The sequence below is a fragment of the Indicator indicator genome, chromosome 7, assembly GCF_027791375.1.
Source record: "Indicator indicator isolate 239-I01 chromosome 7, UM_Iind_1.1, whole genome shotgun sequence".
NCBI lineage: Eukaryota > Metazoa > Chordata > Aves > Piciformes > Indicatoridae > Indicator > Indicator indicator.
In genome coordinates this window covers 30,862,593-30,890,524 of record NC_072016.1, presented here as the reverse complement: position 1 = coordinate 30,890,524, position 27,932 = coordinate 30,862,593, and the positions used below count along the sequence as shown (strand labels likewise).

The 27,932-nt window shown below is 37.6% G+C and overlaps 1 protein-coding gene across 3 annotated transcripts in view; it reads left to right on the top strand.

Moving 5' to 3' along the window:
- The window catches only part of CTNNA3 (catenin alpha 3), a 409,043-nt gene that overhangs the window by 11,058 nt on the left and 370,053 nt on the right, over positions 1 to 27,932 (top strand). For all 3 annotated transcript variants that reach the window (XM_054382672.1, XM_054382674.1, XM_054382673.1), the window contains 2 exons: positions 6,338 to 6,504; positions 15,726 to 15,845. In XM_054382672.1, coding sequence (XP_054238647.1) covers positions 6,338 to 6,504; positions 15,726 to 15,845 — 287 coding nt within the window. The remainder of the gene's footprint in view (positions 1 to 6,337; positions 6,505 to 15,725; positions 15,846 to 27,932) is intronic.

Below are 27,932 nucleotides of genomic sequence, written 5' to 3'. Positions count from 1 at the left end.
CTGACTGTAGTTGGTCTTAACAGATGCTGTCAGTAGATGAGATTTTGGTCTCTCAAATTCAGTTGCATTCTGTTAATGACATCTGAAAGAAAGCATTGCTATAATGGATGGCAGGCATGTTCCCTGGTTGAATCTACTTTCTGCTTTCTTTGACATCTGTGAAGTAGTACTGAAGAATTGGAGTTGATTACTTCAATACACAGATAGTCTGCATTTTCCTTTGTTTCCTCTCAAGAAAGGCTTGTGTGTGGTAGACAGAATTCTGCTAGCCCAATAATGGAAGAACTACTGTTTTCCTTTTGATCAGTCTTGGTGAATTTTTCTGAAAGGGTACTTGTGTTCTCATTTTTATTGGAAAATAGTGTAAGAAATCTGAAGATAAGTAGTTTGAAAAAGAACTATAGCATTTTGCAAAATAACTGACCCATATACAAAGGAATAAGAAGCACTCTTTAACCATGAATACTTCTGGCATTAATAATCAGACTGTAATTCATGTCCTAATTCTGATCTTCAATCAGTTTAAGATGAAACAGTGATGTAGTTATGTGGACAAACTTTTTATTACGATTTTGTGTTATGCATAAGAAAAAGTTTTTTTTCCTTTTCTTTTTTTTCTTAATTTAATTTCCATCAAGGTGTGATTGCTTACAGTTTGCAAACAGTTAATACAGGCATAGCTACAATGTTTGGTATTTATTGCTATTGCCTGATGACCATATATGGTCAGAATCACAACAGTTGTTGTCTGTATTGTTTCTATCAATGCTTCATGCATTTAGCTGTTAGCATGCTTGAGTGTGTTCCTAGATAAGCCTTTCATCACACATAGCAAGCAACTGAAAGCAAGTTACTTGCTGGAGTTATATTTTGAGCCCTCAGTCACTCTTTGAAAAGAAATTAGAAAAAATATTTGGTATTTTGTATATCCATAGTTAATGTGTTTTGACATTAAGCAGAGGAAGCAAGACTTTGGCGTGGTAGAAACTACCACTCACTGGCAAGAAATGGGGAGGGTACTGTAAGGATGTTTACTAAAGGATAAGTATAGTTGTTTCATGTATAATACTGTGTTCATACTTGTCTCCCAAAAAAATGTTAAAAATAAGCTTAGCTTTCTTGTCCTACATTGAGGTACATGTGTATGCTCTGTATCTGAGGGACATCCATTCTGAGAGACAGAATTTGGATATTCAAGTAGCTTAAAACAATCTTGTGCATCAAACCAAGAACAGATCTCATACAGAAAAGCTTCTGACATTGCCATCACTGGATCCTGTGTTCCTGGGTGGGAAAGGGGGAATGAAGGGCTGGCTGTGAGGCATGAAGAGGGTGTATGGAAGCTCTGATTACACATTAGGAAGAGCTGTGTGATATGTGGAAGTGGAGCTTCCTGATATTTTTCTCCTGTGTGGCAGGAGAAAAATATCCTGTAACATCTACAGAGAGCTATTGTGAGAATTTAAGTTATCATGGTGTTCAATGGTAGGAATGTGCAGGCAGTGTCAGTCTGCTTTGCCCTGACATTGATAGTGTCACTTCCAGCTGTCTGGATGAACCAGAATCCCTTATTTGCTGTAAAAGATGGAGATGGTATTTGTGGGACTAGAATAGGAGATTAAACTAGTGAATAGTATTTGATCTTATGCTTTTTAGAAAGGGTGCACTGATAGGACATTGACTCCCATCCTTCTCTGATTTTGCTTATGCATTAATTCAGGCCCGAGTACCTTAAGAATGCAAATACTATGGTAAGTCAGAGTTCATAAAGTTTCTCTTGTTGGTATAAACACTTGATTTATTTCTTTTCTCAGGTTTGAGAATAGAATAGTTGAAATAATCCTCTCTTTTTACTGACTCTGGTATATCCCTCTCTCCTTTAGTCAATGGACTCCCTTTGAAAACTCTTTCTCTGGAGCTGTAAATCCAGCAGACTCTGAGGGTGCAGTTCACAGGAGTAGGCAGCGGAACATTTTGTCAGCAATAGCTCCTTGTGGGAGGACATAAGAATGGCATGAAATGCACTGCATTCCATGTGGGTTTCATACTGCTGCAGCTAAAAATAAAAACAGAGGAGAAAGCCAGATGTGAAAACAAATGTAAGAAAGAAATGTGATGCATATATAGGATTTAGTAGGAGAAAGAGAGAGAAAACGTCATTCTCCAGGCCTTTAAAAAGATGAAGAACATTTACCTGTTGTTAGTGTGATGTTGAGCAGTCTCTGAGGGGTACTCCCTGCTTGCAGTTAGTGGTATTACTGTATCATCTGCCGTGGGCTAGCAGCCCAACATTAGTGTATGCCCTTTCTCAGCTACTGGCCAACAGGCTTACAGTTGACTTGTTTGAAAGGAATTTCCATGTACATTTTTGGATAGTTTTGCTCCTCATTTAAAAAAAATAACCTGTGGCTGAACTATCTTTCTACATTTTCTTATGCCCTGGACTAGATTGTTGTAAGCATGGGCACAAGTAGTGGTCATTTGCCAGTATCAGGAGCCATCAATAGCTCACCAGCTAATGGGAGTAACACTGTTTGCTTTGGAGTGTTCAATCCACATGTACTGACTGGTCTTGGAAGTCTCTGCCACCTTGTTTTGCTTCTTTGAATTCCTTCTCACTGGAATGTCTAAAATAACTGAAATACAATGAATGCTCCAATCTTTCTGCTTCCTTATTTGTGCCACTGAAAGGGCACCACCTTTCATGTTTCATTGTTTGTGACAAGTGTAATTACTCATCTGATCATCCCAGTTTTTGTCTTGCTCATTTCTAAGGGGTTGGTCATATTCAGGCCCTTCTGGTTTGTCTTTGTTCACATAACCAATCGCAGAATCACAGAATGGTTTGAGTTTCAGGGGACTTCTGGAGCTCATCTGACCTAATACCAAGGCTCAGGCAGGGCCAGCAGTCTGTCTAGGACTACGTCCAGTCAGTTTTTGAGTATCTCCAAAGATAGAGACTGCACAACCTTCCTGGTCAGCCTATGCCACTGCTAAGCCACTCTCACAGTACAAAATTGGATTTTGTTGTTTAGGCGGAACCTCCTGTGTGTGAATTTGTGTCTGTTTCCTCTTGCCCTGTCATCGGGCACCTGTGAAGACAGTCTAACTCCATCTTCTCTGCACCCTCCCTTCAGGTATTTCAATATATAGAAATAAGATTCCTTGGAACTTTCTCTTAACCTGAACAGTCTCAGCTCAACGTGTTCATGTATTTGTTACCCCCACTAAGGCTGGCTAGGCAGCTGTGGGAAAATATTTGCCTCTGCTGCTCCTTTTGAGCTGTGGGTTAGTTTTACAGATTTGTTATTTTTTAAGTTCCTGGGTCTTTTGGCCTAAGATTTCCAACTTTTCATGTCAGTATTTTTCCTCTTGGATTTTTTTGACTGATAATTCCTACTATCTCTACAATTTCAATTCTGTCATTTTACTGATCTTTTGTGATGTTGGTTGACATACTTCCATGGACCTTGCCAAAAATTTTCTTGGCTAAGGTCTCACACTTGACCTACATCAAATTAGGCCTTGGATCACAGGGAACTGAACCACAGGACTGAAGATTCCTGGTTGGTTGATTCTCTAGTTCTTCTTCCCTCCCTCCTCTGCCCTGCCCTCATCTCCAGATTTTTCTCTCAAAGTAACAAATTCTATTTTCTTACTGCCTTCCTTTCTTTAGTTCTCAGTTTCACCAGACTCAACTAGTTTTTAACAGACATTGTTCTGCACTGCAGCAGATTCTGTGCCTAAGAAGTTTTAAGTTCCCCAAAGGTCACCAAGTTGACTTGCTACTTACCCTTTTATCCTCGGAAGCGTGTGATGTTAACAGACCACATTAATCTTGGGCTTCAAACCTATTTGTAAGTCTGGCTTAAAGTACTGGGTTAAAGTAAATTAGTGTTCGCTTTGCCTTCAGTTGGGTGGCACAAGACACTGCAAAAAATTGTAGTGGATCTGGTCTCTTTGCTGACCTTTTAAGTAAATGCCAATAAATAACAGATAAAATACTGAGTGCTGTTTTCTTCTTTTCCTTATAAACATTTCAGATGCTCTCTATGTCCTTATGAAGGCACAACGAGTTTCCAGTTTAAGTATCTTAAATTACTACTAAGGCTTCCCAAACTGTGAATAATTTATTATTGTTTGTAGTACTCACCATCAAAAAATACACCTAAAGATACGTACCTGTGTAAACAGAATTTAATCTCTCCACTTCTCCACCACCCAGCATTACTGGGCTCAAACCAGTGCTTTAAAACTTCTGGTACTGAAAACCATACTTGTCTGGAGAAGTGTTTCTGTCTGTTGGAGATGGAGAATTCAAAAACCTTAAAAACTGATAGTAGTAGATACTTGATTTTTATTTCTTGTATTTTTGGTGGTGTGCTCAGCTGTTGTACATTATCTTACTAGCTCCTATACAAATGTTCTAATTTGTTGTCCTGAGCACAAGAAATTGATATTTTTAATTTTGTCTGTTTTTTGATTTAGTAAGTGCTAAAACCAGATCTCAAATTATTATGATTTTTATTTATTGATAGAGTTCACCAAACATGTACTTCAAGATACATGATTTGAGCAAAAACTGTAATAAATCCAATAGAAAACCAGAGAGCACCATAAAAATGTGTGCTTCTGGAAAAAATGTGTTTTGGTGAGTTGGAAGTGTTCATTATTCTGAGAATCTGGCCAGTCCTGTCTCTGGTCTCTGTAGTAACTGGTAAGTTTATTTCTGTAGCCTTTGCTAGGTATCTTTCTCAAAAGCAGTTTCTGTTATGAGCAGTAAAACTTGTTTTTTCCTCTGTGAAGTCACATACAGAACAGCCTGGCAAACTCTGGTGCACTTGCATAGTTCTCATTCAGTTCTGACTGAGGAAGTACATCAAAATTTCTATCCACTTACGGCAAATCCCTGTTGTTTGCATGTATTGCTATCAACAGGCTTTAATTACTGACTGTATTTTGGACAAACCTTGTTGCCTAGTGCTTGACTTGAGGACTCCAAACACATACATGGTTCAGGCAACAGACCTGTGTGATTTTGCTTTGACTTTACAACCAGATACTCTGAAGCAGACATGCCAGTGGTGTTCCTGAAAGAGGCCTGTCCAGACTTCTTGCCTTTGAGTGAAGCTCTACTGTGCTGTGAGATTTTATTTCAGCAGGCTTAAATTTGTAGAACAAAATGGAACAAGAATTACATATTTCTATTACTATCCCTTTCTTTGTAGATAACCTCTGTGATACAAGTGACTGCTTAGAGAAAGGTACCCCATTCTTATAACCAAACAAGTTATTTAAATATAGGCAGAAAGAATATTGCATCATAAAGAAAGGATTTAATTCTGGTGCAATCATATTTTTTAAAATACCATATTTTTCTTTAGTCTTGCATCCAAAATCCAGGATACCTTAAGACAGTTGCCAACAATATGTAATGTTTTAATAGCTAAATTTGCTAATGATGTTCCCTAATTTTAGAGCAGCTGAAACTATTAATCTTTTTGAGTTTTAATCTGTCTTTGGTTTCCAAGCTGATACAGAGAATTTAATGGGTCATGCATTTATTTTAACAGTTACTGCTTGTGCAACAACAGCTTTCCAGTGCAGTTCTGTGTAGAGTGAGTTCTCTCGGAGTTGTGCCATCACTAGTAAAGCTCCCCAGGTGATACTAGACTTTGAAATGCTTTTAGAAATCAGTGTAATGGTTTTTTTTCCCCCCATTTTTTTTTTCCAGAGTAAGTGTAGGTGACAGACTACTGAAAGTAAACTTTGATCTTTGTCACTGTTGGCTTTATTGTTCAACTGTATTTGCAAAACCTCATGTTGTAGAGTAGAATTGTTGTCTATTGCCACAGTTACTAGCTCCATTGCATAGGTTTAACATATTTTATGTCAGTCAGACTTCCAAGTATATGAGATTTCCATTCCATTAACTTGTATTTATAATGAGAAGAACAATATTTGATTCCCTTCTGTGACCAGGAATTATTTAAGAGCAGGGAAAGCAAAGTACACAGTAATACAAAAAGCACTGACTAGAAAAGTTTGGTACAGTGCCCCTGGCCTTGTTGTGAGAGTCAGGATGTGATTGCCAAGGGAGTTATTTCAGAATTAAATGATTCAGAAGACCAGAAGGGGAACATCATTCAGAAATGTGGAACATTCTGCATGATCTGTTAATAACTGACTTCAATTTCAAGGCATTAGGGTAGCAAAGCAATGCCCAAAGTTGTTGGTGATATTTGAGACTTGACAAATACCTGATGAGATTTAGCTGTATTTTTTTTCCCCTGGGTGCTGTGAAATAGCCTAAAGGAATTTCTGTCTTCATTTGCAGGTCAAGCCTTAAAGGTATCAGCAGAGGCCTTTACAAGTGATCCCTGCTATCTGCCTAAGAGGCAGGCTGTTGTCCAGGCATCACGGTCTCTACTTACAGCTGTGACAAGGCTTCTCATTCTGGCAGACATGGTTGATGTGGCATACTTACTGGAGCATCTAAGCGTGGTGAGTAGAATTTGATTTAGACTCCTTTTAGTTAGAGACATTTCTGCTGGTGGTTCTTTCTGCACTGAAAATTTGTTTTCTTTGCATGGGTATTGCAGATGTCATGGATCTAACACCTTGGCAATTGGTAAAAGTGTAGATTCTAAATGAGATTTGTACAATGTACCAAACCCAGAAAAAGTACGAAACCTTAACTCAGCATATTTGATCTGGGGAAGCAGATGGCTGTCTGTACAATTGCATTTTAATTTCCTTTTATTTCTTGTTTTCTGTTTTCTTACTTGAATTGTACTCGTATAGCTCTTTATGCATGAAACCTACTTGACTTCTGTGGCAGTACCAGGGAGTAATTTTTTTGCAGAGAATATTAACAGTGGAATTTTATGAGGGTAATTACACATGGAAAGAACTAATTAGGTAAGGGTCAGTCACTCTGTTAAGTCAGTTTGTGAGAGAGATCAGCTAAAAGGAGACTGCGAATATATGTGAGAGGAACCTATGGTAACTTCCCAGCTCCAGCTATATATTTGTACACTACAGACAGAAGACCAGAAAGTTCTAATGTTGGTAAAGCTTTAAAAATTGTGCTGTAGAAGATATTCTCTAAATACCACTCAAGAGAATAATGAGTTTTGGAAGCGCTTATCATGTTAGCGCTATGTTTTAGGTAATATTATTTCCACCCACTGCCCCGTCTCTGTTTGTACAGAAGGAATGGCTTTATTCTTCTATTCCCATATAAAACTAACCGGTGGCTGTGCCACTATTGCTGAATTAGGCAAAATGTCCACAGTTCTGTTGTTCAACATCAAACTACTTTCCTGTCTATATAAACCTGAGTTCAGGTCAGCCATAGTGTCCCATGTGAGCAGGCCTCCTCCTGTTAATTGAACGGTATGATTTTAATCTTGCCAGCATCATGTGTCTGATCACAAAAAATGTGTTTACTGAGTGCTTCTCTGTCTGCTTACTCCATTCAATATGCTGTGTATCTTCTCTAGGGAGTGCAAGAAATTACTCTATTTTTGTTTCCTTTTTTTTACCTAACATATTTAGTAGTGTCTGACAGACTGATAAAAATTTGAAGTCCTATTGACAACTTAATGTTTCAGGGCAGAGGTGAATAGTCAGTGCCATCTCTGTTAATGCCTCATGACATGAGAGGACCCATTGGCTTAAAAGGGACCGTTTTGAAGCAAGCTCAGTTTGGTGAGGACAAGAGAATGAAAATTTTGCTGCTAATCAGAGTAGGAACAGTATTTTGGAATAAAACAATGTGGTGTGGGTTTCAGTGTTGTATTTGAAACATCCCAGATTGACAGTTCTTGGAGATGCAGGGCAGGCTAAATGAACACTGCAGAAGCTTCGGTGTTGTTGTATAGGTATGAAATTTGTCAGCTCTAAGTGGAGTGACCTATGGATTTTGTACTGCTTGTAGAAGATGTTCTTAAATCATATTTTCCACTGGTAACCTATTACTTTTTATGTAGGTATTTTCATAATCCTAGATGACCCTTCTAAAGTGTTTCCTGTATGTTTTACATGAGGGAACTAAAAGTGGGTGGTTTTCTTTCCTAGAGCTCCAGTAATTCTAAAAAACTTTAATTCACTTCGTGAAGAACAATAACTGAGTATCATAAAAGAATACATAGAATCATGCAGAAGAAGCTCCAGCACTGGAGAGTGCAATTAAGTTATCATCTTCTTCCATACTTCAATTTAGTTCTCTTCCTAGGAATGATAACTGAATTCTACAATTAACTCTTAGAATAAGTTAGTGTAGCGTAATACTCTCCAAAATGCTTACGTAAAACCCCTTGCCCTGGTCCTTAGAGGGAAGAGGGGTACATTTCCCACATTTATTCAGTCTCTGTCCCAACTGTTGAACTTGCCAACAGTGCTGTTGGCTGTTGTGGCATCCTTGTATGTTGACATCTAATCAGGAAATCAGCTTAGAGGTATTTTAATGTGCTACTGAACAACTTTCGAATTCAAAGAATTTTCATTCGCAACTAACTGAGCCAGGTCTAAATGCAGTTACATACTTTAATGAATCTCTGGTTTGCTCTTTACAAAATCCTTAACTTCAATTCTTATACTGTAAAACTTCCTTTAGGTATTCAGTTTTTCTTCAACATAGCCTTGCTCCAACAGGAAAGCATCGTATTCGCACAGTGACTGCTGTGTAGGAAGTAGACCTTGTCTTTGCTGCATCAGCTTTAATATTCCCCATGCTTTCAAGTTCATATGATTTGAAAATCAACTCTCTTTAAAAAGAATTTGCAATTTTTCTTTGAAATTGTTCTAAAATTTTGACACCTACTGTTTCACCTTCTTCATGATGACATGGATGTTACAGATGTTATTAATCATTTAAGAGTTGAGCGATCTCATTTCCCTTTATTTCCGTAAGTCTGAGCTCTATAGTTATTGTGTAATAAAATGAAGAAACTTAAAGGACTGGGCAAAAATTAATTTTAAAAATTAAGAGGAAAAAAAGTAGTAATTGTAAAATAAGTGAAATAATTCTAACAAAGGAAGTTTTCTTGTTAATATTTATAAAGTGAAAGTGGTCCAGCATTGTCAAAGAACCCTGTAGAGAATTAATCAGATCTCATTCAATGTGGAAGCGTTTAATGGGGAATTATTTACGTATTTAATATTTTTCAAACCCATTTGTCAAAGAGTGCTGAAAGCTCATTCAGTAAAGAGGTTAATTCCAACACCATGGCAATCAAAACATTTGAAATCATACTTACTTTTACTGACAGAATACAGCCTGTATCATTAAACACTGATTTCCTCTGTAATCTGTGAATAAAAATAGCAAGGAGACAATGTGAGTAGCTGTCATGTAAAGTCTTGTGTAGTGTTACCTGTCAAATCTGTCATTCTAAGAGGAACCTCAGCTACCTCCTTCCTGCTTACACAGTCCATAAGAGTATTGTTTTCTGTACATGTTGATGTCTGTGTAATAAAATATTTATGGAAAATGTAATACTAAAAAGAACAAATACTTTTGTCACAAAAATAATGAAATGTAACTTTTAAACTATAAATAACAGGTAAGTCTGTTTGGAAGAATTTGATAAACCTGGCAGGAACTTCACTCCAAACAGCCAAATCCCTACCTTTGCTGACATGGGATTAGAGTTTTTTGAAATGTCAATAAAAAAGTGAAAAGAATTTTGGTTGGTTTATATATGCTGTGTTTTCACCCAGCAAAGTGTGTATCAAATAATGTGAATGAGAAGCTAGTAGAGGTTCTCAGTGCCTGCTTATATTCTGGCATAGTACACTACTAGCCTTTTGTGGAATTCACAGCATTGTAAGAGTATGATGGTGCAGTGCAAACACCAAACTCATTTTAGAGCTGACTGAGAAATCAAACTACCTCATACTGCTAGGAAAGTTTTTGCTTGTCTAAATAACTGGCTTTATTTATTTATTTAAAACAGGGAAGAGTTTAAATGAATAAGTGTCTCTGTGTTAGTTTCCATATTTATTTCAGAGTTGGAAGTCTAATTGTAAAACGGAATTGTGAGAAACGTAGTTAGAAAAGGGCTATCTAATGTATTGCACTCTTTGATTTAGAGCCTTATTCGTTAAGGTTAGTAGAGCTCAATATTATTGAAGTGAATTAACAGACTAATGGAATTGCTTGAATGTATTGATCAGAGGAGAACAGCAAGAAAGTAACACGTTCTGAAAATTTCATTCAAAGAGCATTGGCAGTCTGTCTTTCACTAATCTATTTTGGATCATGCTGAGCCAACATGTTTTTTCTGTCTTTTTTCATTTCTTCCCATGCTTGTAGATTTACTGTTTAAACTTTCATATTCTTTGTGAATGCCTCAGACAGTGTGATCTTTATAAAATGCCTGCTTAGAGCTATATAAAACTATTGTCAGGAAAAAAAAAGGGCTACAGCTAAGAAGCAACTTGTGAACCTGGGCCCTGTTGGCATAGTGCTCTCTGTTCCTCCCTTCCCTGCAGAGTATTCATCGGCATTAAATCTATTTTAAACTGTAGAAAATCTGTATGGTTACATAAAAGAAGAGATGTAAGTCATCTCAGGTTCACCTGTGACTCAGGTTTAGATATTTGGCTTGACTCACATAACTGTACCTAAACTGGAATTTGACTTGTTCTCAGCAAGTGTTGTGGCATCATGCAGTAAAACATGAAAAACCTACTTCGGTGGAAATTCCAGCTGGACATGAGAGGAAGGTTTTTCACTATGAGAACAATTAGTGGTTGGAATAATCTTCCAGGGGAATTGGTGGATTCCCCAGCATTAGATACCTTTGAGATTCATCTGGATAGGGTGTTGGGTCATCTTGTGTAGACTGTACTTTCGCCAATGAGGGTTGAAGCAGATGATCCTTGAGGTCCATTGCAACCTGGAATTCTATGAGTCTTTTCTTGCCAGTCAGAAACATGGCTTTGAAGGACCTTAGTTGGCCAGCTTCAGGAGTTACTGTCCAGAATTTCTTTGAAGGGAGCAAGCCTGAAGGCTCCCAAACCTGTGTTTTATCACAGCAGAAGAAAATCCAATGGGATGCAGTGGCTATATATCAAAGAGAAAAACACAATTGTTGAGTTAAAAAGGTCTGCAAACAAACCCAGTCCTTCCTGCTTCGCGGTGCAGAGCCTTCCCTTCAGTCTTATTTCAGGTTCAATACCTGTCAGCTGATACGTGTCTGCAGTAGACTCTTCAGTGTCATCTTTGTGTGTTGGAAACTTATCTTTGCTGTTACATTGAAGACTTAAATGTGGGTCAGCTCCATCAGGAATTCCTGCTCTCAGGAATTTCCTAGTTTTGATTCTGTCCCTCAGTTTCCTGTCTGACATAGTATCCTAGGAGGGTTTCTGTGAGCAAGCATGCTTGGTAGATTTGAGAGAGGATCATTTCCATTTCTTCCAGAGTGTCTGCATGATTTAGAGTACAGTAGGATCAGATTCTCAATCTTAATGGTGGCGGGGCTCATAAATACACAGCCTTCCTCCCTGATGTTCAGCCACTGCCTATTTAACAGTCTGGGGGCCCAACAGCAAAGGAAAGTCATTCCCATCTACTACGCTCTAGTGGGGGGGACAAAAAGAGAAAGCAACAGGAGGGAATTGATTGCCCTGCTAAAACTCCTGCCTAGGAGGAAGTGAATTTTGACATCTCCTGAAAACACTGCATGTAGGAGTGGATCGACAGGCCTGGCAAGGGGGGAAATAATTTTTTTTTTTTTGGTGTTATGAATTAAGACAGAGTGTTAAGGAAAAGATTCCAAAAGCTGTGAAAAGCTGCCAAAGACAAGTGGTATCTGTTTGTACCTCTGAATTGATGAGAGAGAATGCAAGCAGTGACTTGTCAGTTACACAGACCAGAAGCAAACAGTGGTTAGAGCAAATTTATCTGGACAAAGGGTTTGCACAAGCCAGGAATAAGAGTAAGGAAAGGGAAACAAGTAGGACTTGTTTTGAATGGAGAAGGCTTTCTCTAGCGTGTTTTTTTTTTCTTTTTTTTCTCTGGTTTGGTTTAATATGCGTAGTGTAAAAGATGATATACTAGCTTTTAATGAAAAATAAATAATTGTTAAGTTGTGATGTAATTTTCAAATGAAGTAAGTTGTAAGTGTAAAGCTTAGGGAACTTTATGATACAAAGATATCTTGTAGCACAGATGAACACAGAATGCATGAAGTTTCCAGAAGTACATCTGAGTTTGAGAGATCTCAAATCATTTGTCCGGTGATGAAGTTTGAAAGTTATTTTGGAAGGTGAGATATTAGAAAAACAGACGCTTTTAAATTCTTATTTGGACTGTGTAAATGCCTGAATGTCCTAATTAGTGACTAGGACTCCATTGAAGCATATTCCCATTGAACCTATTAGGAAGATGAGTAGTTATTCCCATGTTTTGCTTCTACAGCAACGTTCGCTTAACACTGAAGCATAATGCTTGTCAGAGAATAGTATGGAAGTGGCACTCTGAAATGTCTTTCTGTGATTGCTAATCTTGGAAGGCAAATTCTAGATTGGTAAAATAACCTTGGAAAATCAGTCTCTCTTGGCAGCTTATTTATTAGTAATATAGTAATGAAGTTAGTGCAATGCAGAGTGGCTTGTCTGCTCAACGACTCTTTGTATCTCAAACATGCACAGATCATTCTGGTCTAGAGTAATTTATTTTATAACTTGCTCTTGCTTTGGGAGGCAAAAATGAGGAAGCGCATGGAAAACGAACAGTCTGCTTTATCATCAAAATGCACGTCTTCAGGCCTTTGTAAAATGAGAGCAAAATCATCTGATATTTCCTGAACAGAAAAAAAACCTGCGTGACCTGCTCCCCATAAGCCTCTCCAAAGAGGCATGTTGCCCGTTCCATTACAGCAAAGTATTGGAAGGGCAACTGTTTCCTCATAGGTATATGTGTTCATTAATTGAAGTTTGAGAGGTTTGGAATGTTTTAGTTTTCAGCCATGTCTCCTGGGGATTTAAAATAGTACATTTATTATAATTTATTATTTTAAAGAAGCAATATGTTGTTAAAGATATAAAAGGTGTTTTTTAATGAATGGCTTCCTTTTGTCAGAATGGAAATAAAATTTGCTTCTTGTTGTAATGCATCTTCTACTAATTCATACAAAAATCAAAAGCAACATTTTGCAAGTGGATAATATAGTTGAGTGCTATTTTGCTGCCTTGCACAGTGGAATATGTGAATAATATTGATATTCTGAGAGACAAATACTCTTTGACTTGTGGAACTCCATTGTCTATTTGTCACCAGAGAAGAGACATGGTGCCTTGTTCATTAATAACAGAGTGGCCTCCTGCAACATTGACCCTAAATCTAACTCAGGTATGTAGAAATAAACAAGTAGAGGAGATCCACCATGATTACATCATCATAAGGTATGAAGCAAGGCTTCCAGGCAGGTGCTGTTAAAGCTTTGTGGTTTGTCAAACAGCATCATTCACAAACTGGAGAATCTGCACTTTCCATACCTCTTTAACTTTATATGGAGACAGCAATGTTATTAGCAGGAATGAGACTTTGTGCTCCATATTCGGTGATGTCTTCTTCCACATATCGGAATTGCAAGCAATGAAGTACTTTGCACTGCATATTTATATTCCTTTTTTTTTTTTTTTTTTTTGTGGGCTGGCTTTATGTTTATCTGACAAGCCATTAATTTTCATGGCCTGTATTGAGGTTCCCAGGCTCGTTAAGGGAGTCTTATTAAACTTGGGAGAGAATTTTGTCCATCTCAGACCAAACAAGCTCAAGTGCAAGCCCAAGTAGCTATTTCCTTGGAATTCCATAAAGAATGCCATGGAGTGCAGCTGCCAAGTTGGAATGTAATAATTAAACTAGAGTTTAATAATTGCACAGCAACTGCCTTTTATATCATTACTTATTCCATAGATACTCATATTATAAATCAGTTTGCTTGCAACAGCTGAACATGGTAGCAACAGTGACCAGTAACAAAAAGAAAGATGCAGAGTTAAGATGTAACATGAAGAGACTTTTAAGTCTTTATTAAGTTGGATAAATTAATTTGAACTTAAGAAGTATAAAGAATTTAGTATAATTTCATGTTAAATACAGCCACTCTGTTTATGACCCAGTCTCTTCTCTTAGAACTCATTGCCTCATTTCTGTTACATGTGGCAGAAGAGAAGAAGTTCCAAGGTTCCTGAAAATAAGTAGATGGATAGTGGGGAAAAAACTAAAAAGGCTACAGCAGGCTTAACATTTCTTGTCTAGAGAATTCAGTGAAATATACTGAGTGAGAAAGCTTTCTTTTATTTTTTTTGGTAGCAAACATTTCAAATGCAACTAAGAATTCTTCAGTCCATCTCTAGTGGTGCCAAATGACTGATAGTAAGATAGATTAGAAATAGATGTATATACTGTCTTAACTTGCTTCTTGGTTATGAGAGCAGGGAGACTGAAATAAAGGCTGAAAGCAGGCAAACAAGAAGTGCTAATTTGCTTGAAGATTCCAGGTGTATCTGTAAATCATCACTAAAGAGGAATCGCTAGTGGCTGATCCAGCAGCTTGCACCACTTGGGCTTGACCTCAGATGCCCACAGCACTAGCTGACAAATGTGCTGTTGGCTCTTTGAAGATAATTGGAAGGTTTTATTCTTGTACTCTTATGGTTCATTTTTTCAATTCAACGACTGTAGTTTTAGTGAAGATCTAGAGAATTATGTGCGGTAGTTACTCGTGAAGTACTTGGTTTTCCAGAACTGATTGAATAGCAGTCCTATTTCTTTTGGTCTTTTGCCTCGTTTGCTGGCCATCAGTACCACATGCAAGCTTATAAGTAGGAGCTTCATCTCCAAGGCCTGTAACTCTAGGAAGATAAGTGAATATTTTGGATACATTTAGAAGGCATGTAGTTCTTCCGAATTATATCAGTGTAAATAAATATTTATAGACTGACTTCTGGTATGAATCACTGTGATAACAAAATATTTCTAAACTGTTTAGAGTTTTACAGCTGTCACATGCTTTTGAGGTAAAGAATAACAGATGGAAAAAGGAGATCGTCAGAGAAGATTCATAATTTCCTGAAGGTAGCAAGGATGCTGTAGCTCCTGTTCTTCTTTCACACAACCTTGGCCTTTCTGTTACAGTTTCCTACATCTCATCATCTTTTTGAAAAATACCAGTACTGTTTTTAATAATAGTGTCTGCATGAAAGAAGTTTTAATTTTAGAAGTAAGATTGTGAAGAATTATAATTACCATTGTCTCAACTTTCATGCAGAATGTGAGCATACTGCCCAAGGTGAGTGTCTTGCAAATTACTCTTAAGTAAATTAACTTGATAAGGAGTCCCTCATTATATATACTAATATAATGAGGAATTCATGGCCTATGTAAAGTTGCATATGCTTCTACTAGGTGAAAAATGAAATCTGTATAAATATATTCTGTCCTGAAACATGGCATAGAGACAGAACTAATCTCCAGAGATGGTGGTGAGTGCTGGTGTTTTGTCTTATGCAAGTCTGACCTATGAAGCTAGAAGATTTTGATTGAACAGGGTGTGTGGAATGTGCTTGGAATTCTGTGATTTATTTCAAAACAAAATTGTATATTCAAGAATTGACACAATTTTATATTTAGTAGAGAAAAATCCTAATGCAGCATAAAATATAGCAGCTGTATGAATGATGGTATTTGTTTCTTTTTGTCATCATAGTTTCAAAGAACATTTGAATCTTTAAGAAATGTATCCAGTAAATCTGATCTGCAGCAAACCTACCAGAAGTTTCAAAAAGATCTGGAAAATCTTGATTATTTGGCATACAAACGTCAGCAGGTAAGAGCATGGAATCTTGGTAGGAAGACACGGAATGCTGGACATAAACATGATGGGTGGTAAAACTGATGGGTTTGATAGTTGTTGTTCGGTCAGGAGGGTTTTATGCTTTGTGGGATGTTACCAGGTAAGGCTTCAGGAGGAGCACCGATTCTGTTTACTGCTTATGATGTTGGACTGCTCAGGTTTTGATTTCTCAACAGAAAGGTAGGTAAAGCAAGTGAGCCAGACTTAGTAGACTTAAAATTTGCATGAACACAATTTTTCTTAATTAAATGGCATAAAAGAACTGTTTAGATTTTGTGACTTGAAAAATCAAATCTGCATAAGTTAATGGAAGCAGATATTGACCATGCATGGAAAACACTAGTTTTTGCTTTTTAGAAATGAATTGACAAGGCCAGATTGCATAAAACTTTGAAATGTAAGAGTGAAAGTAAGAGGTCTTTTACTTCCAAGACTAAGGTGAAATGGAATTGTTAATGTGTATTTAACATTAGAGATACTTTTTGTAGAGTTAGGTACAGGTTCTGCAAAAATGTCAGCTCTCATAATAGGTCTTTGGGTTTTTTTTTTTTGTGTACTGGAAGAAACAAGATTATGCCTCTTTCAGAGTATGTTGCTGAAATGTTCTAACATTTGTAAGCAGGGTTGTTTTGGTTTTTGCCTTTCTGCATTCTGTCACTTGGTGTCAGTATTGTCTAAGTCTTCATTTGCTTGAGGGCAGCTCACAATTGCCTATGCCAGGTAATTGCTTAGTTAAAAATTAGGAAAGCGTTCAGGGACAGATGGTATCTGAACACATGAGTATTTGATTCTTGAGATATGGAGGTCAGGGAGCAATTGGCTTGGATGAGTTTCAGTGTGGTGGTTAGCTGTTACTCTGATAGCACTATAGCATAGTTCTCTCTGTCCTTTGACGAGAGGTTGCCAGCAACCAAAAGACAGTGTCTTATCTAGCAGCTAAAGCAGGTTTATGTTATTTGATCTCATTATTATGTCAAACACAAAAAAAGTCACATCTTCAAGGGCTTGGAGAGTGTTTTGAGCCAGAGAAGTGTAAATTCTATAATTACTTTTCAGCTATCATCAAACCTTTCTTGGAAGTGGCTTTTTCTAGTCTGAATTTTCATTCTTGACTTTGCAAAATTCCTTATTGTTTCAAGTGATACATGTGTGGTTCTCTAGGAAACTCTGAATATGCTTCAATAAACATACTCCACCTTGAGCAGAATATCTTTTCTGCTGTTTCCAGATATTTGCTAACTTTCGTGTCTTAATACTTTGCACTTTCATGTAATTTGGAGAATCTCAGCATCCATGCATATGTGTGAATATTGTGCTCTGTGTTAAACTGTGTTGGCAGAAGCTTTTGCGTCTGGTACTAAAGGTGTACTAGGTGTAAAAGCACTTTGTGCTTTCAAACACAGAACAGAAGATAGACTGTTCTCTGTTCTGTTGTGTGATGTAGTCCTTCTAAAATGTTTTACAATGCTGTTAAGAAAATAAACTAGGCAAGGGCTGAAATTATTAAAACAACCCATGAATAATGGAGACTCAGAGATGTTCTCTGTGTCTCAAGGAATTTGAGTTGTATACCTGATAGGTAGTTTTATGGTGTTATCAAATAATGTTTTACCTGCTTTTGTTTTCATCTCAATAGAATTTGCTTGAAATATGCAGTGAGGGATTGGAAAAGCTGTCTTATCTATGCATTATAGAAGATGCTTTGAATTTTGCCCTATTTTGAAAAGAAAGTGATCTCTCTTTGAAAAGATTAAGATGTGGTTTGCTTACTGCACAAGAATCGCAGCCCTGGCTTGGCACTGGGTGCTGTTCTGAGTTTTTGACATTTGTATCTTTTTGGAGTGCATGCATTGTGATGATTTTAAGGCTTTGTCTTTAATTTTTCCTCAAAAAGTTCAAGCAGAAAAGTGAAAGAATGTAAATAAATCACTATTGGGTGTAAGAAAGCAAAATAATGATAATAACTTTGACACTCCTGTACTAAATTAAGGGTATAGTCATAGCTCTGCTGGCAATATGTTGAGTCACTACCATCTGTTTGGAGACAAACAATTGTATGCAATATGAATATGAATCCATTCATGGCTAAGTAACTGTTGTATGTAATCAAAGTAATGAATATTGCTTTCAAATTAAATATGGTTATCTGCTTCTGTCCTCACTTTTTGGACATGAGACATCAGGTTTAATATAGCAATGTAATTCTTCAGTGGTGGAGTTTACAGGATAGGTGGGAAATTAAAACTGTGCTTTTTAAAGGATGACCTATGTGGACTTGGATTTATAAATACAGACCAATACACTATCAGTGACATAAGTATAAAAGAGGCAAACATGAGGGACGGTGATTTATATTAAGTCAGTTTTACCTGGCCATTTTCAGAGTAGGGTAAGTTATGAGTTTTCAGCTAGCCAACAGATTGCCAACAGAAATGTCTCTGTAAAATGGGCAGTAAGGTCAAGAGTTCAGTTCTGGCTTGCTTTATACAACCCCACCCTCCAGTTTTGCAGGAATATATTGGTCAAACTTCTCAGAGCTAGTGTTGGAGTGGTGTGCTGGAATTTCTTGAGCAGGGACTGTAAGATCAGGCTCTCTATCTCTTGGGTCTACAAGAAAGCTGGGGAGGGACTTTTTAGGATATCAGGTAGTGATAGGACTAGGGGGAATGGAATAAAGCTGGAAGTAGATAGATTCAGACTGGATGTAAGGAAGAAGTTCTTCACGTTCTTCACCATGAGAGTGGTAAGACCCTGGAATGGGTTGTCCAGGGAGGTGATTGAGGCCCCATCCCTGGAGGTGTTTAAGACCAGGCTGGATGAGGCTCTGGCCAGCCTGATGTAGTGTGAGGTGTCCCTGCCCATGGCAGGGAGGTTGGAACTAGATGATCCTTGTGGTCCCTTCCAACCCTGACTGATTCTATGATTCTCTCCTAATGAGGACTTGAAAAAGATATTCTCCAAGCTGCTGAAGATGCAGTGACATTAACTAGCCTTAGTGTATATGTTGTGTAGGATTAGGGAGTGCTGTGACAAAGTGACCACTTGCCCTTATTTCAATGGTAATTTTTCTGGCCTAAATAATTTTATTTTTTCACACTTGCAAGGAAGACAGAAATAAAGAGTATTTCATATGGAGGAATAACTGTGAGTGTGACAGATGCAGCACTCTAGGTTATATTATCTAGCCAGGAGTAAAGGTGAAATAGTGAATCTCTGCTGAAATACATAAAGGAATAATTCTGTGCTACAGAGCCTAGGCTCTGTGAAATGGCAGTCATTGTGTGACATTTCTGGTACATATAACTGCTGGAGTTGGTTGGATTTTTTAATTAAAAAGTATTTTAATTTATTTTTTGTTTTTGAGAGCATGAGTCGGACATGACTTCTAGCCAAAAGTAGCATTTACCCCAAATTCAATGAAAGTCCCTGTTCTGTTTGAGGTGTGAGGCTTATACCAACATGATCTAGTGAGTTTGATATTTGCAATTCTGGGTAATGTCTCTTCTCTTGACAAAGGTTTTTTCAAAGTGCCTCATTTTCTGGTCCACTGCAAATTGGGAAAAATGGGAAAAATCTTGAAATCTCTGGAATGATTTTAGAATTACAAGTAGTCACTAGTGCTTCTGATGAACAAATACAGAAGAAATCTATGTGTTGCTATCTTAATATTATTCCTGGCAATCCAAAATGTGTTAATCACTTCAGAGGGATAGTTTTAAAGAAATTGGATTGAGCCCAACTGAAGACCAGGTTCTTAAATCACTGACTTGAGAACTGTTAAATCCCAACAGAACTGAAAATAATGGTTGTGCTAGAATTCAGTCAGCCACCAAGAGACATTCCATTCTTTGACCTTAAGGTTGTAAAGGGCATACTTTCAGACCTCCAAATGCTGTTTGACATCAGGCACCTTTTGCTGTGCTCTTTGGAAATCAACACATTTAAACTGTTTCAGCATACTGTAATATATTTGTAAGACCACAGAGAACTGCAAACCACTCCACTGTCTTTTCTGAAGGTTTTCTGGGTTTGCTTTCCTTAGACAGTGATCTTGGCAGTCTGAGCTCACCTGGAAGTTCCTGGGCAGTCAGTGTGGGGCTGCATTCTGGGATATCATATCGAACTTCTAGGAAGTTTCTGTAGCTTAAAAAGGCACTATGTTTCCTGGAGAAAGATGAGACAGCACAGGACAGTAGCTGCAGGCTTCTGTTTAGTTCAGAACATGAGTAATTCAGGTGCTTTTTCCTTACAGATACAAAATTGTGCTGATCTTGTAGTGAGAGGCAGCTTGCTTCTTTGGGCATACAGTGCATCAGGTGATTGACGGTGGTTTGCCTCTGGGCTGATTCGCTGGGCTCCTCTGAGCTCCCTATATGCACATCCAGGATACACACAGAATGAGACACAGAAGCTACATTTTTATGTGGCTTGTCTTATCCACTTTATGATCCACATCTGAATTGTAATCAATGCAAATTTTGTCATCTGTACATGGTCAGCTGCTTCTTCATGAATTCTTTCCATAGCAGAGAACAAGTCATAAATGTTATGAAAAGTCTCTGGATGAGTTTTTTGTGCCTGATAAAAGAATCTGCAAGTTAGCCAAATGGCTTTGAGGTATGCAGCATTTCTGAGAATAATTGGAAATGAGAGCAATGGTTTGTATAACATATCTGAACTGGACACACTTCAAGTTTATGATAGATTTTCTGATTAATGGAAGCTCCTCTGAATAGAGGATTACTTTTTAGTAAGCTTCTGTATTGAGGAAATAACCAAGGATGATAAATGATCCTCTTTGCAGTGATTTCTTTTATACTGTCCTGCCTGCTTTCAATGACTACTTTTTGTTCAATGTCTCTGTTACAATCAATATCAACACATGTATATTACCAGGTGGTCTATGGAGACTCTTTAAAGAATTACCAAATTAATTCATCTGCCTTTCACTTGATGTGATTGATTTCAATACTTAGTTTCTATATTCCAGATTGACTTTATTGATACTGGTTTAAATGGGAAGGAGTTTCATGGAATTGATAGTGTTACAAACTGAACCGCAATATAGCTTAGGTCAGAATCTATTCTAAATGGACAAGAGCAATTTCTGTAAATTAAATGTTTTAAAACAGAATTGCTTGCCTTTTACTTTGAGGCTTGGCTTTGTCCACTACCAGCACACGATTCATATGAAATGTATTCAGAATAAATGTTAAGAAGACACAGTGGTATTACCATTATTGGATAGTTAACTTCAAGAAAATGGAAAAACTTTTTAATATTAATATCTTTGGTGGCATGGGCAGACATATCCACAGATCTCTTCTATGCAGAGAGTACCAAGATGGGGGGTGTGTGTGTTTTGCTTTCTGTTGGAGTATCAGTAGTTTTAATTTTATTTCCTTCATGAATAGTTTTGCGTTCAGGAGAGACACAAAGCATAGAGGAGAATAGAGGTGTCCATAGAACAGCAGAATCAAGAGGATTCTATAAGAATTTCCCATGGTTTAATACTCCCAGATAAAATAAGAATTCTTTGAAGTGTTCCAGAAGGTAACAAACAATCTTCTGTTTATTTTGTTTAGCCACCTTTTTTTCAGAAATCACGCTCCTACTGAAATCCTTTGTGGTAATTTCCATTAATTAGACTTAGCTGTATTACTAGGGAAGAATTTATCATCAGGAAGCTTTGCATGAACTAATGTGAATTTAACCACTGCACAGCTGTGAGCACTGTACATCTCTCTCCTTTGCATTATGACCTTCAGGAATTATATGCTATACTTCTGGAATAGATAATAATCTTTTAGAGAAGAACATAGAATATTCTGTGTGATTTAGGAGTGATTTAAGTGTGGACTTAGCAAATGGAAGTGAAATGTACTTGATAGGTGAGGCTTAGTCCCTGTGATGATATTTTTCTGTTTCCAGATGCACAGGCAAAATAAAGTTATTGGAATCTACAAGAAATTTACAATAGAAAAGCAGTGATACAGATGATAAGAAAATTTTCTGAAGTAAGTAATAAAACCTCCAGTTGTGAACCGAGTGCTGTATAACTTGTCTCGAAACCAGGCAAGGAGGGTCAAACCTTTCTGTTTTCAAAAAAACATCAGTCAGATTAACCATAAATTAGGTTTCCTGTGGTTCATACCACATCTCAGGAGGTTATCGTTAGCATATCTTGGAGAAAGAAGTAGCTGAGAAGTATTTGAAGAAATTTTAGAATCATAGAATATTTTATGTCGGAAGGGACCCTTAAGATCATTGAGTCCAACTATTAAGCTGACACTGTCAAGTCCACCAGTAAACCATGTCCCTAAGCATGATGTCAGGAAATGTGTCTTGAGGAGCGTGTTTATCTTTCATGGCTCTGATTCTGCCTAATAAAAGGTATGTTATCAATGGAAATTTACATGATGTATATGTATATGGTTGTTGGTAAAAGAGTGTTTGAAGGGAATGTTAGATTGTCTTGATCCAAGCCTAGCAAATGTACTGGTTTCATAAAATGTTTCTCTGCCTTTGCACTTCATAAAAGTCAGGTTAGATGAAATTCAACTTTGCAAAATGACTGAGCTGTAAGTGGGAAATGGTTTGAAAAGAGAATGCTTGGGAAGGAAGGACAAATCCTGCAGAAGAAACACTGTTCCTGAAGCACTTGCTCCAGCAACCCTTAGCACACAACAGCAAGAGCAAACTCTGCCAGGAACAGCTGCTGTGGTCTTGCTGTGTTTTTCTAAGGCTGAGCTTGTGTTGCTGTTACTGTGCCCATAGTACTTGCTCATACTTCAGTAGATAGAACATTCACATACGAAATAAAAACCTTTGTTTTAGTGCACTCTTTGAACCTGAGAGAGTTAATCCAGGATGTAGAGTTGGTGTTTGGGTTGGGTTTGGTTTGTTTTTCCCATGTGGATAGCCCTAACTGCCTGGCCACAGATGAGGAGGTATCTCCTGTGAAACTCAAGTTTTGTAAGCTCTGTTCATGAGGTTTCTGTTACTGGAATAGAAGGTATCTGTACTTCTTTTGGATTCCAGCTCTTTGAGGATGCTGCTAAGCCAGAACAATACCACACAGGGCTGAAACAAAACCCTAACAATAGAAATCAATGTTGCATACACTGATGGATTACTTGTTAGTCTTGTCTTTAATCTTACGTGGTAGTTTGTGACATTACAGAGTTGGGGTCTTACTCTTTCTTCCTGTATTGTCTCCCCAACACCCACTCCTTCCCCAGCACATGCTCCACATAAGCCTGCATTCTATATTTTGCATTTCCAGACTCACTCTAGTCATTCAGTACTTACATTTCTTATCCAGTCAGTGCATCAATTTTTGTTTAATCTGTCTCCTTTCTCCCCAAAGCCTTTCTGTCATCTGTCATCCACACCTCATCTCTCTTTGTTCGTTCTGAAAGTATTGACTCATTCTCTGTGCTCACAGGAAGATGTTTATCACCTTAGATTCCTATAAACCCAGCAATCCCACTCTCATATGTACCATTTCCTTTGACTCTCACCTGCCCAAGCATAAAACATACAGGATTGTTGGGTTTGTGTGTGTCCATGTAGGCTCTGAGGGATAACCCTTAAGAGCTGCAGCTTGTGTATGTGTGGACTGACAGGTCACAGTCATTTTATGTATGGGGAAAAGAGGGCAAGGATGGGTCATGGCAGAGGTCACTGCCCCGACCAAGTTTTGGCTTTCCTGATCTAAATTCATCCTTCCTTCTAGAACTCCAGATCCTTGTCTCAGTCCAGTCAATCTGATTGTCTGCAATACAGAGGCCTGTCATCACTGATTTTTTTTTTTTTTTTTCTCATCAGGGATTTGGGAGAGCACAGTTAGACCTTCCTCTTGGTTGATGGAGCTCATAAAGCTTCAGTATTTTCATTTCTTTGTTACCTAGCTTTTTTTAAAACATGTGCCTATATTGTAAGATCATCATGGTTTAAGAGTGCTTGTTCCTTTTCAGTATAGACCTTATTACTTGGGTCATCTACTTCAAGTCTGCCTTCCTGTCATTTAACAAACTCATGGCTTTATAGATGGTCATTATGGAACAAAACCTTCCTTGTAGGTGAGATTTTGATGGTTTTAACAATGTTTTTATAAGTAACGATAGACTCTGCTGGCAATGGAACGGCAAATGCTTTCTTTTGCCAATTTAAATCTAGGTTTATTTCCTTGAGTAAGAAAGATTTTTTTTTTTAATTTTTTTCCCCTGCAGGAATTTAACTGTGGCTCTAACTTCACATTGTAAGGTGAAGTGATAATATGTAGTAAAGTCTTACTTCAGTCAAGCTTTACATATGCAACAACAATTATATTTCATGTGTAACTTGGTTGGTTAGCACTGGGAGAAAAATTAGCATCCTCTTTGGTTTGTAGAAGTACAAACTGTACTGCAGGACAGTGTTATGTAGTTGTTTATTTTGGCTAGATCACAAAGGGTAGCCAAATCATGGGCACATTTTATTCTATAAACTTAGGAAGTTACATTATCTGCACTCAAGAAATTCAGTTCTGGATTCAGTTAACTTGGGAAAGGGATTAACAGACCACATGGTCACAGAGTACAGTTAAATATCCTTCAGGGAAAGAACTACTGGAGGCTAAGCTCTCCTGTTTATGGTTCCCTATTTCATTTTGGGGACCTGGGAAAAATGTTTCTGAGCAGTTCCTGCAGATGGTATGTCTGAAGTGCAGAGTTACTCTACTAAAAAGATAAATTTAGTTTGCACTTGGAACATGACCCAGAAATGGGGAATGAGATCTAGAAGAACTGCTGTTATGGATTCAAAAGGTCTGATTAGCAGAGCACAGGCTGGTCTTACATGATCTTGACATTGTCTAATAACGTGCACTGAGTATAGGCTGAATATATAAAAAGTTATTGTTCATACATTCAGAAAAGTACTTAAGACTGTACTGAAGTACAATCAGTATTAAATCTGGCTTGGAACAGTGAGTTTAGGCACAGTCAGTTCAAAATATATTTGAGAATAAAGCAGGTATTGCAAGTTGAATGGGATCAAAAAGAATGGAGAAATTGGGTGTTTGAGGATATTCATAATTCACTTCAGCATATGATGTCTAATTAGGGACTTAAGCTTTAAAATGCTTTTCCAGATATTTCCATATGTTGCTCTGTTGAGAAGATGCTAACCCTGAAAATACAGTGTTGAGAGAGAGAAACAATTCTATTTACACAGCAACCATTTCATTGTCAGACTCTGTCCACAGAATATTTTCTGTACATGTACTGGTATTGCAGCAGTGTGGCATGGCTTCATGTAACTTTTACAATTATTAGAGCTATAAATTAGTGTCATAGCTATATTTGTTGATGGAGATTGCTGATATTCTGCAGTCTCTTCTATAATTAAGATAATTCTGCTGAATTTCCTGTATGCAAAAACCTTATTATGCTGCAGCCTGGTACCTAATTGTACTCAGAAATCTTGCAGTTTCAAACTGTTCACATGCAAACCACTGCAGGAAGTGGTGAAGCGAAAGTATAAGGCATAAGTCTTTGGAAACTTCAGTAAATGTTTTGAGTACTAACTTGCTGTTTTGTTCAGTTATTGATTCTCTTTACTGATTGGTAAGAGATAAGTTTCTAGCAAGGACAGACACGAGAGAGGTGTCTTCTGTGTTTCTTCATGCATTCAGAGGATTAAGCTAGTGTTAGTGTTAGCTTGATTGCCTTAAGCAAAAAATTGCAGTATTTCTTCTGCTAAGTTAGTAGAGGTCAATAAATCATTTCAGCATCTGAATAGTGTGCAGCATTACATTTTAACTTCCTTATTGATTATTAGTTTATAAACAAATAATGTGTGCCAGAAATGAGCTGCTTACTATGTCTCTGGGTAAGATTCCTGGCAAAGATCGTTTTCACTAATGTTGGTTTTAAACACAAGTGAAGTGATAGAGAGTTCTGATACGCTTGAGCCTACTGCCTCTTTAACTCAGTGGGAAATGTCTGTTAGAGAAGTCAAGAGGATTTTATTACAGAAAGGGTGGATAGATTCATTACTATAGCAGAACTGAACCGAGGAGGTCAGAGAAAGGAGTTGGGTAATTGAAAGCATGCTAAAAGTTCTTGATCCCGGCCTAGCTCACTTTCTTGGCTTGCTGGAAATGAAATAGGAAGGCTTTTATGTTGCTCTGGAAAATGATTCATTGGAATTGCAAATAGCTAGCTGAGAAGCTCTTAAGAATCCTGAAAAGGTTAGAACAAATGAAGATTAATTTAAAGAAATGTGTGTATCTCTGCCTGCACACAGCATGAATCTTGCCTAATCTTTTCCCACCACTATTGTCAGCAGTAAGGATATTCTAGAAAGGAAATGTACTTTAGTAGTTTAGGGAGAAATGACAGATGCTTCTGACATAGTTGTGAAATTAAAACAGTTGTCAGGGGAAGGATGAAAGAAGGCAATTATGAAAATAAAATATGAACAGAAATAATGTAAAAAATATTTGAGTGTTATTGGAGTCCACCGAAAAAGATGCAGAAGAGAAATGTTTTTTAGAAAAGTCAGAATAATTTCAGTGCATTTTCTCTTTCTCCATTCTTCACTGCTTTTAGTAGTCTCAGTAAGACAGCTCTTAATACCTTTGTCTGTAAGTAGAGATTAACCTATCGTACAGGAGTCTTGCAAGAAGTGCTATTAGGAATGAGATTTAAAAAATATTATTAGAGGTGACACATTTGAGTGTTTATGCAGGGAGCTGTCACCTGTCCACTGTGTGCTGGTACCCTTCCCTCTAGAAACCAGTAGAATGATAGGGATTGGAAGGGACCTCTGGAGTTCATCTAGTCCAAAGTCTAGTAGCCATGGAGAAAGCAGAACTGAATGTATCAACCACCTACATAAATGGCAGTGCATAGGATAAGCAAGCCTGACATAGGTACAGTTGTAGAGTGACCTGTAGGGCTGCTGTTCATAGGACTGTTTCTACTAGCCTGTCTTACTCTTGCTCTCATGGCCCCAGAGTTTATGGATCTTTTCTCAGTGCAAACTCGGTGTGGAATGACGGCACATCTGAGTGGCATGGGAACTAGACAAGGAAACAGAAATAGTGTTTGTTTAGTCACCAGCTAGTCAGCTGACTAGTATAGGGATCAACCCACCTATCTGTTAGAAAAGAAATGCTGAAGCCTGAAAGCGGTATTTTTCAGATTGGCAGCAATTTACTTGGCAGCCAGGAAACGAAAATGTGTTTAATTTGGTTAAGTACTTGTTATCTTTCCTGCCGTTCTTTCACAATCACCATTGTTCATGTGATTTGTGACAGAGCTCTTTGTGCTGTTCATTTGTAATCCAAATCAGTTTATGAAGCTATATCTGAAGCATGATATGAGCTACACACACCAATATTTCTAATTTTCCATTTCTACTATAGCAAAATATCCTAAAATCCCAATCACCCAGCTCTGACTAACCTAGTCCTATTCAGATGCCAGAGACAGGATGCTTGGCTGAATATAAATTTAATCTGATCCATATAAGTTGTTTTTTTTCTTCTTCTTTGAGTATTGCTTTGTGCATATGTCCTTTGAAATTGTTCTACTGAGATCTTGGAGTTTTTTTTCAGCCTTCTCTTATAGAGGGTTTGGCAGATGTAGGAAATGTACGTGACTGTGTGGGCTTGAAAAGCTGCTCTGGGGATGGAACTGAGCCATATCTTGTGCAGTCAGGTATAGAAACATTAAGGCGCATCTCACACTGTTTGAAAAACCACCACTACAAAGTACCCTTTTCTGATGGATTCCAGTAAATTGATGTAAACAGAGCTCTGGGTTACTTCAGCACATTTGAGGTTCTGGTGCTTTAAATGGGAAGGATAGACTTAGAGGACATAATGAAGTGAGTGGTCCTAGTCAAAGAATCCAGTTTGATTTAGAGCTTCCCTCAGTATTGTTATAGTTTATGTTATAGCTCAGCAGAGGCAGTGCTAGCACTGTGAGAATTATTCTGTAAATTTTTCTGGCACAGACAAGATTTATTTAGTTAGAAAATCAAGATTAAAAGCTGAAGCACATCAAT